This window comes from Dermochelys coriacea, chromosome 2, assembly GCF_009764565.3.
Source record: "Dermochelys coriacea isolate rDerCor1 chromosome 2, rDerCor1.pri.v4, whole genome shotgun sequence".
Lineage (NCBI taxonomy): Eukaryota > Metazoa > Chordata > Testudines > Dermochelyidae > Dermochelys > Dermochelys coriacea.
The window spans coordinates 61,582,898-61,596,818 of NC_050069.1; the positions used below are offsets into that span (position 1 = coordinate 61,582,898).

At 42.3% G+C, this 13,921-nt stretch overlaps 1 protein-coding gene across 1 annotated transcript in view; it reads right to left on the reverse strand.

The window, feature by feature from the left end:
* The window catches only part of PREX2 (phosphatidylinositol-3,4,5-trisphosphate dependent Rac exchange factor 2), a 305,019-nt gene that overhangs the window by 167,891 nt on the left and 123,207 nt on the right, over positions 1–13,921 (reverse strand). The window contains 1 exon segment of the mRNA XM_038389170.2: positions 6,806–6,906. Coding sequence (XP_038245098.1) covers positions 6,806–6,906 — 101 coding nt within the window.

The window sequence follows — 13,921 nt, forward strand, 5'->3', positions numbered from 1 at the left end:
CTTTCTGCATACTGCTGTTATTTGGGTGCCCAGGAGCAGCAATTAATCCAAAAGGTTCCAAGGTATTGACAAGTAGTGCAAAAATAATTAGAGTAGCCGTGTACATTGCTAGCCATGTATACTCCTCAAACAAAATGGAAGCTTCCACAACAGCAGAGTCCAGCTGGCCCGTTGGTAGGTTCTGTATTGCAGAAGTGCCAGGGCTAAAGATTTGCCACGCTGTGAAGAGCCCAATGCAAAAATTACCCAGACAATATTTGCCAACTTTGTTAAATCCACTCCTGCTTACTCGCTCAGAAATTTGTGTCAAGGACACACCCTGCAGAACTTTTCCAGACTGTAAACCCTAATTTATTTTACTCAGCCCCACTACCAGCACCTCTTGTTGTAAGAAATCACTGTATTTCACAGAAAAGACCATCTGCAACTAGAATGGACTCATGAGCCACTAAGAACAACAAAACAAAACTAGGGCTAGAAACAACATCCTCCTTCCAAGAATTTGGCCATTCACAATAGTACTAGTCATGGAGGCATTAATGGCAACCAAGGCCACCACCTGTTACTCTGTCCCCTACTCCTCCTGGATAGTGAAAAACAGCACAGAATATGTGGGACTCCTTTGCCAAGGGGAATCTACCCCTCACACAAAAACATGCAATAGTCAGACCAATACTAAAGGAGCCATTGCTCAACAATGGAGACACCACAAAGTATTGCCTAGTGTCAAACTTTTTAGAGAAGCTAGCTACTTATAGTCCACATTGCCATGTGTCAGCTACCAGTGTTCTGAGTCCCCTCTGTCACTTTTGGCAAAGTAGAGAGACTGCTCTTACAGATCTGGCAGAAGACCTGCTCCTGTCCATAGCCATAGGAAGAACACCAATACTCAAACTAGAAGGAAAAGGGGCACAATTCAAAGAATTTATTTCAGACTGGAAATAAGGTATACATTTTTAACTTTGAGAATAATTTACCACTAGAACAAATTTAACAAGGGTCTTGGTGGATTCTCCATCACAGACAATTTTTAAATCAAGATTGGATGTTTTTCTAAAAGATATACTCTGGGAATTATTTTGAGGAAGTTCTATGCCCTGTGTAATACAGGAGGTCAAGATGATCACAATGGTCCCTTCTGGCCTGGGAACCAATGAGTCTATGAACTTGCCTTCTTGATATCATCTGGGGATGATTCATTCCCTCCTAAAGTTAAAGGGGCTAACATCTGGTCACTGTGGAGTGGTTTGTATACAGCAGTGAAGTGGTCAAGTATAGACCAGACTTAACCAGCAGGTTTTCACTAAATCTAGCCTAACTACTACTTTTGACTTAGTTAAGGACTTGGTCTGAAAGTTTCTCCTCCTGTATCCATGTACTGTGTCCCTGCATTCAAGAGAATGCCCAGCTGGTAGAGTGGGACTTGGGCACAAAACCCTGAATTGCTACATATGAAAGAGATTGTGAGAAGACAGCGTCATAAAGGCAGGGCCAGGTGAAAACTGAGTGGTATCCCAACTGGGTTTCAGCCTAGCCCAGGTTCAGGGAATCCCTATGATGTAGCACAAGTGGGTTCTAGTTGTGCTGCAGGTCCAACAAACAGTCATATAGTATACTCAATGGCTGGTCTGGTCATGCTGTGGTTCTGCCAGGACTTGCCATTCAGCCATCTGCTGCTTGAGGCACTGCTCACCATGTGTCAGGTCGCAACATCACTCAATTTTGAGCTCCCTAGGGATTTTAGCAGTTGGGAGCAGGGAGCCAGGCCAGGACTTCAATAGAGAAGTCAGTCAAAATGCAAAGATCTCATTGGACAGCAGTTCAGAGGACTGGACTCGTCAACTGGATGTCACAATGTTGATGACATAATCTGTCTTGGATGTTCTATGAGGACCAGTCCCTGCCCCTCAGGTCACAATGTCAGGCTGGGCAATGGATAGAGACAGAGTGGCATAGCAAGTAATGGGGACTGCCATTAAAGCACATGGCCTCCCACAAGGTAAGTACAGCGAGATCTTAAAAGGGGCTAGTGGAGATGACTGTCAGCTCTCCTGGGCTCACTCCCTCTTTCTTTGTGTAGAGGAAAGAAGAGGCTCGATGACCTCCCTGATCCCACACTGAGCAATGGGTCATTATCAGAGATGGGGTCTAGATGCAGAATTCTGATCTGGATTCAGATTTCTGACATCCCAAAAGCACAGGCTGTTGGTTCTGGGGTTTTGGTTCAGCTCTTTATCAACATGGAGCTAGTGAATTTTTATAGGAAAACCTAGGTTCAGATTCAAAATCCCTGTTAAATTCAGGAGTGATGGGTATTTGGTGAGTGAGGTGTGGAACTGGAGAGAAAATAGGTTAGGTGGGGACTGAATAAACCTAAAAAATTGGACAAAGAAAGACCTTGGGGTGGAGGGTCCCTTGTTCCATTTACCCTCCCATTCAGGGGTCATTTTTTTTCATATCTCAAATGTCTTGATTCAAAACTTTTCTAAAAAGAATAAAACTGTGGCCCATGTGAGTGTTTCTGGCCCCACTGCCCATTACTTTATGACATTCCCTCTAAAGGAAACAGGAAATAACTGCTGTAAAGGAAATAATAAGGACTCAGTTCTGCTTGGAGTTGGTGGGGATGTGCAAAAAGACTAGAATATTGGTCTGGGGAGAAATCAGCTGAAATGCAGTGATGTCCTCAGGCAGGAGCAATTTTAAGAGGGTGTTACAATAGCAATGGTAGCCTTGGGATATCCGACTGGGAAAAACATTACCTTTCCATTGCCATCTCTCCTATCCCGAGGCTCAGAATGGTGAAGGGACAAGCACAGTCAATACTCCAGAAGAACTTAGTACTTTTATTAAAATAATGTATTTTCTACATTTCTATCTGTGCATAAGCATCCTTAGCCTATATATATATCCACACAGAGAGAGAGAGAGAGAGAGAGAGAGAGAGATCAGAGCCCATCAGCCAAGCCCAACACACCTGACAGGGACACAGCACAGTGAATGTGTTTTGTTCTGACACTACAATGCAAAGATCAGATGGAATTTTTCTGCTTGTCTCATTTTATTTAGCTTGTGAGCTCTTCAGGGCAGTGACATTTCAGATTTATGTTGCATAGGCACAGAGCTCACTAAAGGCACTATTCCCCAGGATTTATATTAACTCGACCACTGTCCTGCATCCTTGCCTTTAATGCCTGGAAAAGCCATCACACCCCTTCCTTCTAGGCCACGGTGACAACAGAAAGCTCTTCACTGCCCTCACCATGTTGAGATCTTGAAGTTCAGCATTTAAACAATGACTATTATCAAATGTCATGATTCAGGGCTTCAGATAGTCAGCTGCAGGGATCAGGAAGGATTTTTTCCCTTCTGATTCACAATTGGCCAGATCCAGATTAGGGGTTTTATTGCCTTCCTCTGAAACATCAGGTATTGTTCACAGCTGGAGGCAGCACAGCACACGAGGTGAACCAATGTCCTGAGGCAATTCAGGCGATCTTTGTTCCCAGACGCTTGGCTCCCAGAACCCTGGTTCTTGCTCACATGCTCAGGGTCAAACTAATTGCCAGATTTGAGGATTTTTTGCTCAGGTCAGATTGGTAGAGACTTTGGGGGTTTCTCACTTTCCTCTGCAGCACTGAGCAGGATCACTTATAAGGATCATCTGAGCATCTCTCTCTTACTCAGTTCCCTGCCATTGCAGGGCTTTCAGGCATTGGGGGCTCCTCAGTCTCTCTTGTTCATTCTCCATGGCACACAATATGTATTTGGCTTGATTTGGTCCAATAAAAATCCATGTGGAGAGATTCAGAAGTAAGTTGTCTGTGACCTCTATTTATAAAATGGGGCACAAATCAGGTGAGTGTTCTATCCCAAGTCACCCAGTGAATCAGTAACAGAGCTGGCAACAGAAGCCAGGAATCCTGACTATGAAAGCATTAGACCTTAGACTTGCAGGATGATCGACAGGAGGAGAGAACATTTGGTATCAAGAGAGGAGAAGAGGAGAAAAGGACTGCACTGGCGAGAGCAGGAGAGAAAAGTGGCACCAGTTGAAGAAGGAAGAGCAGCTTTGTGAAAAAGAAAAGGTGCAAAACTAATACAGGGAACTGGGGACTCCCAGAGAGGGCGATAGTTGATACAGTCCTGCTGTAAAATGGTCCCTCCAGCATCCTGAGGATGGAGGGACAGACGCCAGTTACAGAGAATCTGGGAAACTCTCTGGTCAATCCCAATGGGGAAGTAATCATGGGCTCTTTCTATTCGGGGAGCATACTGATCCTCATATGGGTGAACAACAGGATTGGGACTTTACATCCATAGCACAAACCTCTACCACTTCAGCTATCAGAGTAACAGTTCATAGTAGGCTGTTGTTCTCTATATGGACCAACCGTGAGGAGGTGATGAGACACACACTTTGCCAGTGGGTTTCTCAGGTATTTCCTGACCTCAGAGGAATGCTGAGACTCAGAAATCCTTGTTCAGATCCAGGTTCCAGAGGGGAGTGTGTACTAGTGCTTATAAAACCTTCTGACCCATCTGCTGCAGCCTGTCTGCTGCCCTCCACTTTTATCTCCCTCTCCAGACTCCTATTCTTGCCCTCTGAGCCCCTATCCAGCCCCTTCAGTGCCTATTCCCCCATTCCCCTCTGTTCTTTGTGTCCTCACATACTAACCAAGCTTTCTCTACCTTACACCATTGCATTTAATTCTCTTCCTCTTTCTCCACCATTCTGCCTGGATGCCAGCAGGGGGGCAGTGATGGGGGACATTGAGAACACAGGAAAGAGAGTCTTCCTGCTCTCAGTTCTCATATTGGTGACCCTGCAGCCTCTGACTACCAGGAGGAACAATTACAGGAAAATCCTATTTAGTCCTTGCACCCTAGGGCAGAAGCATGTTCCATTGCTCTGTGAGGATACTGCATGCACAGTCTGGTTGGCTGTGGTGGAATTGAGCACACTCAGAGTATGTGCAAACTGAGCATGCGCAAATTGATTTTTCAGAGGGTTATAACTTAGCGAAATTTGGGTGGCTTTTCACAGGGATGGCAAAAAGCACAACCCTGACCCAAAGACCACACTGCCAAATTTTAACTCCCTGCTCCAAAGCAGTGAGGTGACAGAGCTTCCCTATGAAATAGTTGTTAAAACATTTTTAACATGGGCAAAACAATGTATTTTTCCCTAACCCCCATCTGTGACATGGCTGAAACATTTTTGCTAAAATTTTCCCAAAAATAAAAAAAAAATCAGCCTGAGGAAGCCACCCAGCATGGATAATATCAGCCTGAACAGTTAAGGTTTGGAAAAGTTATAAGCAACTGAAATCAAAGTCTTATAATGGAAAGTGTTAGACAACTAGACCAATAGTTCTACCTATAACACTTGGCAAGCAATCAGGTAAGGCCTGATCCAACTCCCATTATATTTATTCTGAGTCATTCCATTGACTTGAATGGGAGTTGGATTGGATCAGACCTATACTGCTGAGATATGGGCACTATAAGTACTTAGATGGGTTTAATCTGGATAAATGTCACTTCCATTTTTGTAGGGAAAATATATATTTTCAGGAATATGTAATAGTGGTCTGTCCCCTTTAAGTCAGAGGGAGGGGAAGAGTGCAGCCTGCACCAGCCAACCCTGTTCCAAGGCATGGCCTTTTTAAGAATCAATGTTCCACTGTGGGCTTGTCTACATGCGGAAGTGCGTGCAAAGTAAGTTAGGGTGTGAATTTAAAGCACACTAGCTAATCTGCACTAACTCCCCTTGTGGACACTCTTACTGTGCATTTAAGAGTGCCCTGAGGCAGTTTAGTTTACTAGACTTCCAAAGTTTATTACTCTAATGAATACGAAGCCACCTTTAGTAGCCACACAAGGAGTTTGTGCAGAGTAGCTAGTGTGTACCAGGTACTGCAGGCTTTTTTTTCTATGTAGACTAGCCCTGAAGATCAGCAGGCCAAGCTGAGAATCAAGTACAGGTGCCAGAGTCAAGTAACAGCTTCCTCACCATTACAAAGGCAGTGTTGCCAACTCACATGGTTTTTTTTTTTTTTTTTGAGTGTAAGGGGTTCTTAAAACCCTTAATTGCTGCAATTGTGTTATGACCTCAGCTTTCAATTTCTAAAAAAACCTCTAGCCCTCATTGCTGCAGAGAAGAAACCTGAAAACATGAACCCTAAAGTCTCCAACAACAGAAGACAAATAAAAAGAACCCTATATTTATTCCTTTTCTTTACTCTCATGACTTTTTGGTGCCTGACTACAATCTTTGAATGCTTTGTATTGGTAATATACAAAGGACTACTCTTGGCACAGGTGCGGAAGAGCCTAGAGTGAGGTTAGACTTGCAGGGAGGTCCCCAAAGATAGAATCAGAACCTTGGTGGACTGGAGAAACCTGCCATAAGTGAGAAAAAGGCCCAGAAAGGAGATCTATGGATATCTTCTTCTTTCAAGAGTGAAGATGTTTGAACTCAGAATTGAAGTCAGAAAGACTCTCCAGGGAGGCCAATTTGGTACCTAGGAAGAGGCCCTGAGAAGGAAAGAAAGCAAGTTTGGCTTTGAATTATGGGGCAGATACCCTAGTTGTTTCGGGTTCACAGAGGTAGGAACCCTTAGTAGAAGGTAGGAGTGGGTCGTCCCCCCCAGCTACTACCCTGTGAAGGACTTCACCCTTCAACAGTAAGTACTGACAAACTAGTTTTGTGTTAATCAGAAAATAATGTTCAAAACAACAACAAATACAAACGTAAATTACCTTGAAAATATGTACATATGTTGAAATAAAATATATTTACCATGGTGAATAATGCCATTCTCTAATAAAGCTTGGCCAAGATGAACACCTTCTTCAGATTTGTGTATTTCTCCAGTTTCCAGTAACCAGGACACAAACTCACTAGATTAAAAAACAAAACAAAACCACACACATACAAAACAATTCCAATATTTTTAAGGCTTTAACTCTAGAAAGCAATACTGTATAATATTCCCCACACTATTAATTTAGCAGACTGCAATGAGCAGTATTAATACTGACATAACACTCTTCAAAATATTCTACATAAGAGAATTATTTCCAACATATTCTCATTTTCCACTTGTATTTATTATACTCAGAGCTGGTAGTCACCCTCTATTAAGGTTGAGGGATACTTCCCATTATAAGACCCTGTTTTCAGTTACTTATAACTTTGCCAAACTTTAACTGTCAGGCTGAAATTTTCCATGCTGGGTGTCTGCCACAGGATAAATTTTTTCTGGAAAATATCTGCCAGAACAGTTCAGCTACTTCTGCCAACAAGATTAGAGGAAAATATGTTGTTTTGCCCATGGTGTTTTTTTTTTCCTGAGACCCTTTAAATGCTTCTCTTCTTTAGAACAGGGACTGGAAATTTGGCAGAGGGCAGATGTCCTTTGTTTGATGGATGTTTTTTTTTACATCTCTGGGAAAATCCACCCAAATTTGGCCAAGTTATAAGTATATAAATATCTCAGTTTGTATATGCCCAGTAGAGACTTGCTCAGTGACAATGGAAGTTTTAGCTGCAACGCTCTATCATGCTCCAGCTTCAGATCCAGGGGTCAGAGCAGGATTTTCTCTGTAATTGCAGCTTTGGGCCTTGTAGGCCATGGTGGGCCTGGGGCATCAGAATTGAGAGACTAAAGATTCTCTCTCCTGTGTTCTCAGTGACCATTCTGCTGAGCCCTGGCAGTGTGGATGAGGAAATTTCCTAATTCAAATGCGAAGGGGACAAGATAGATTGGGATAAAGAGTCTGGGAGTGGGAGTGGGACACTGGAGGCTGATGGGGAGATGTTGGGACTGCCTGGACAAGGAAATGGGACTCAGAACGAGTAGAGCAGGGGAAAGGAGGTGATGGTAGGAGACATTCATAGGAAAGCAGATGAGAGAGCTCAGGAGCTACTGTGGACCAGAAATGTGGGAAGGGGCAGAGTAGGCAACTGGAGATCACAGGGGAGGGGAGAGACAGATCAGTTAAGGAGCTGGGTGAGGGGGGAGACAAGGAATCAGGGCTGGGAACAGATAAGCAAGAAGACTAGGACTGGGATGAGAAAACTGAGGAGTGGATACTGGACTGGCTACGTAAAAAGAATAGGACTAGGATGAGAGGCCAGGGTGGAGAAGAGACAGGGGACTGGGATGCATACAGGCCAAAAGCGTCTGTGCCCACAAGAGCACAGTCCCCTGAAGAACCTGGAATGGAACCCAAGACTGCTGAATCTCATCATTCCTTTGCTGTCAGCAAATATCTGTGAAATCCACTGGCAAAGTATGTGTCTTCTCTTTCTCTAGTTATCTAGAGGGTGTCAACTTACGTATCATTATCAGTCACTCCATTAGGTCAAGTGGCAGAAGTCTGTGTGGTAGACTTAACGTTTCCAACCCTGCTGATATTGCATGTGGGTGTCAATGTGATGCCACATGATGGAATACATGTTTTATTAGTCACCTAGGAAATTACACACTCACACAATACTACCTTAAAAGAATATTATTGATATTGCAAAGTCAAACACTCAAAACTTAGGAGTGCCAGAATTAAGGTTGCCCACGTAACCTTAATTCACCGCCCTTTTGTGTCTGGATTATAATACAGGCTTTTAATACATGATCACATACTATTTCTAACACAGGACCTCTAATTTATTCAGTTCACAGCATGGCCTGCTCTGGGGATGAATCAGGGCTGTGTGTGTGAAGGAGTCTCTGGTCTGTAGGATTGTTGTAATAATTGGGTCTAATTGTGAGCTCAACTGTGAAAAGTGATGGTAAGTTTATAAAAGGTCACAGTAACCTATAACAACAAATGTTAAATGGGGAAAAGTATGAAAAGTGAGACAGAGAGACTGAATTAGTCCAGAATAAAAATCTCTATAACTTGAGGACTGTGTAAAGATTATGCTTGGTAAAAGAGAAAACTGTGGAACAAGAAATCAATGAACCAAAATTAGTGTGTCAGAACTAAGGCCTAATTGGTGAATGAAATAATGAGGTGATTAACTATTCCACCCCTCACTCCCTTTTTGGGTCCCTAAAGAAAGAGACTTTGGGAGAAAATATGGGTACTGGAGCAAGCTTCATCATCAAGGCTGCTAGCCCACATTCTTCTGGGACCCCGGGGGCCTTCATCATTCTGATCCTGAGGGATGTCCAGACCAGACTGGGTGAGAGGGACACAGATGACACTGCCATATGCTCCAGCTCTAGCTGAATCCCAACCACCACCTGGGATGCGAGACTGTGTTTGCTACCTGAGTGTCCTTTTGCTTCCCTGTCTTATTTTCTTCTTTCCTTTCTCTCTCTCTTTCTTCTTCTTTTTAATAAGCATCTAGCTTAGCCAGCCAAGACTCTATATTTTGCAACACTGCTCTAAGCCTTTGACTTGAAAGCTGCAGCTAAAAGCAATGCCCGAAACACCCCAATGCTGGCACAAGTTTGCCATGGCTCCAAGAGGCTGATAAGCCTGCATGTTGGGCCTGTGCTTTTCCAGCACTGAAGCTGCAAGTGAAAGTCAACATCAGAGACAGCAGTGACATTTTCTGTCTTTGCTATTCTTTTCTTTCCTTTTGTGCGTGTGTGTGCGTGCATGCGTGCGTGCGTGTATTTGCCTTGTTTTGTCTTCTGGGAACTGGGATCGGATTTTAACAACAAGAGCAGCAGCAGCAGCTTCAGCCCATCTCAACTGAACTCTTCTCCCCCCACCCCCAAAGGACAGTTATTAACATTTTTAATACCATCTAAGAGACTGTTAAAGGAGGGGTTCTTTTTCTTCTAAAGACTCTCTCAAGCTATACAGAAAGGGAATAAGGGATGCTGTTAGAATGAAAGCCTGACTTAATACTTTAGATTTCAAATGCTTTAACGGTTTTTCCTTCTCTTCTGTATCTTTAATAAAAGGTTAAAAAGGATTTTTAATGGCGTGTTTGCCAGGGTACTAAGCAGGCTGAGGTCTCTGTATAACAAATAGCAAACCTTGTTTAACACTGTTTAATGTTGGACAGGGACAGGGTTATATTAGCACTTTTAACTGTTTGGATCCACGTACTCCATTTCAATTAACACAAGAGGACCCCTGCCCCATTTGTGCAAGAAACTGGAAAGTGTGTTGTGAATGAGACAGGGATTGCAGGAAGAGAAAGAATGGTTTCATGGTTTAGACTGTTAAGATGCAGCTCTGGAGAATTGGATTCTATCCCTGTCTCTGCCACAGATTTCTAGTGTGATGCTAGCAAATTCACTTAACCCAAACTTTTCATAGGTGGTCACTAGTTGGATGTTCCTCATTTTCTGTGGGCCCAACTTGAGACCCCAGGTTCTGAGCTGCAAAAGTGCCAAGTCCTCACAAGTCAATGGAAGTTGTGCTTTGAACATAAAATGCTATATAATGCCTAGTATTCTGAAAACTCAGGTCTCAGTTGTCTTAAATTGGGCAACCAGAATTAACAGAAACTTTTGACCTTAATCATCTCTCTATACCTCAGTTCTCCATCTCCAAAATTGGGATAGTAGCACATCCTCACCTTACACGGGTGTTGTGAAAATAAATTTGTTCATGTTTGCAAAGTACAGAGATACTATTGTGATGATCATAAAAAAAGCACAAGAGAAAATTAATAATTCTGTCTTCAGAGCAGGGTTTGAATAGTGTGCAGTAAATAGGGCCTGGAACCACACATTGAAGAACAAGGAGAAAATAAAATATTGTTTAATGGCTCATTAAATGAGCTCTGTCCATCCTGTGCAATGATTGAGACAAGGGTTTTGGGGATAAAATATGTAACGTACGTAATCATGTCATAACAAATTGTATCATAATGCTTACGCACAAGGGAAGAGTTAATTAAGATTGCCTGGGAAAATAATTCAGCATTTCCTAATTTTTCATGATAACTTGGCTTTACTGGTGGAGGAATGCAAATAGCATCAAAATGGTTTACAATGCGGTATTTCTAAAATAGATTTCCTGTAACCTAAAACATGGTGTGATGTGGTATAAAAAGTTCATCAGCACTCGTTTGGGATCATCTGCACAGCTCACATATCTTGTCGCCACTTATGATTAAAGCTACCATCTAAATCTTATCAATAGAAACTTTCTATCATAGAATCATAGAATCATAGAATATCAGGGTTGGAAGGGACCCCAGAAGGTCATCTAGTCCAACCCCCTGCTCAAAGCAGGACCAAGCCCCAGTTAAATCATCCTAGCCAGGGCTTTATCAAGCCTGACCTTAAAAACCTCTAAGGAAGGAGATTCTACCACCTCCCTAGGTAACGCATTCCAGTGTTTCACCACCCTCTTAGTGAAAAAGTTTTTCCTAATATCCAATCTAAACCTCCCCCATTGCAACTTGAGACCATTACTCCTCGTTCTGTCATCTGCTACCATTGAGAACAGTCTAGAGCCATCCTCTTTGAAACCCCCTTTCAGGTAGTTGAAAGCAGCTATCAAATCCCCCCTCATTCTTCTCTTCTGCAGACTAAACAATCCCAGCTCCCTCAGCCTCTCCTCATAAGTCATGTGCTCTAGACCCCTAATCATTTTTGTTGCCCTTCGCTGTACTCTTTCCAATTTATCCACATCCTTCTTGTAGTGTGGGGCCCAAAACTGGACACAGTACTCCAGATGAGGCCTCACCAGTGTCGAATAGAGGGGAACGATCACGTCCCTCGATCTGCTCGCTATGCCCCTACTTATACATCCCAAAATGCCATTGGCCTTCTTGGCAACAAGGGCACACTGCTGACTCATATCCAGCTTCTCGTCCACTGTCACCCCTAGGTCCTTTTCCGCAGAACTGCTGCCGAGCCATTCGGTCCCTAGTCTGTAGCGGTGCATTGGATTCTTCCATCCTAAGTGCAGGACCCTGCACTTATCCTTATTGAACCTCATTAGATTTCTTTTGGCCCAATCTTCCAATTTGTCTAGGTCCTTCTGTATCCTATCCCTCCCCTCCAGCGTATCTACCACTCCTCCCAGTTTAGTATCATCCGCAAATTTGCTGAGAGTGCAATCCACACCATCCTCCAGATCATTTATGAAGATATTGAACAAAATGGGCCCCAGGACCGACCCCTGGGGCACTCCACTTGACACCGGCTGCCAACTAGACATGGAGCCATTGATCACTACCCGTTGAGCCCGACAATCTAGCCAGCTTTCTACCCACCTTATAGTGCATTCATCCAGCCCATATTTCCTTAACTTGCTGACAAGAATGCTGTGGGAGACCGTGTCAAAAGCTTTGCTAAAGTCAAGAAACAATACATCCACTGCTTTCCCTTCATCCACAGAACCAGTAATCTCATCATACCATAATGTGGTACCATAATCAGACCATAATGTTCTCTCTCTCCCTCTTTCTGTATATATAGTATGGAGGTGTTGATACTGATCTGTACTTCAGACTGAACTGCAATTTGCACTTAACACAAGACTAAAATCCCTGTTTCACACACTAATAATTGAGTCTAATCTCCACATTTAGCATATAACTGCACAAGTTATAGTTCTAAAATATTATTCCTTGTTGAAGCCTAAACCCTGTCACATACTGGTCTACTCTACCACTTTAGTAAATCATGTACTTTTAAAAAATGTTTTCCTCCTACTTTTATTTTACCATAAAACTAACTTTGATGTCCTTCACCACTGACTGTTTTCCATCATGCAACAAATAAAAACGGGCATAAGCTATTAACATCAGCCTGTTGGTAGCTTGTAAGATTCAGACAGTTAATTGCTATACTAAATAGGAAATTAAACCAGAGTTTCCTTAGGTGTGTTTCTTTATAACAGTAAGTAACAACATGAATAAGAACAAATATTTTAGATACATTACTGCAACAAGAGTGCATACTTAATGGTTTTTCAAAACAGACAAATGATATTCTCAATCATAGCAATTAATATAGTGATATTTATTTGATAGAGAATTTCAATAAGTATGAATAATTTTCCTGGGGCTAAATATAGGGCCCTAAGCAATCTTAGACTGTGCACCCAAAATTTGAGGGACCACAATTAGAGGCCAGGCTTGAATATTATGGACCAACTGATTTACATCAAAGAGCATCTTGTTCTTATTCCATGCCAACTACATTATGAATCAGGAGGGATGGAGTGAAATGCTAGCCTCATTGATGTCAATTGGAGTTTTGCCACTGATTTCAACTGGAGCCAGGATTTCACCCATGGGCTTTAATTTTGGTTATTACATTCACTAGCTGAGTGACTTTGGCAGTCATTTAACATCTCCAAGCTTTCATTTTCTCTTCTGTAAAATAGGGGCAACGTTAAATACTTACCTCACTAAGTACTTGTGTGGAAATACTAACTGGTGTCTGTAAATGTTTCATAAGTGCTAATCTTTCTTAGGGTTAGTAGAGGACAAATGGTGGAACAGAACTTTGCATCATGGGCTCTTTTTTAGAGTAACCACAACTTCCTCCTTCTCTGGAGTTCACGTGTCATATTATACCATCTGTGCCATATAGCATTCTTCAGAGGCTCACCTCAAACAAGAGTGGACTTTCTAAAGTCCTTAAAACCAACATGCAGGACTCCTAATAAACCAAATTTAATAACTCCTGACTTTCCTTCCAAACAAACAAAAAATTCTTGAAAGGCATAATCTGACAGCTAAAACTATTTTGAGGTTCTGAGGCCAAGCCATTCTGAAGTTATAATAAATCAAATAAGTTAGGAAAACGTTCAAAAAGTGAAACCACTTCATCTGATGTACACTTATACCTCCAATGTGCTTTTGCCAATTTACATCTATCTTCCAGAAATGTTCTACCTTGGAATAAAATTATATCTGTGAAATTTCAGGCAGATTGATTTAAATTTTGGTTAATTTAGGGAATGGAAGAAAATTGGACCTATA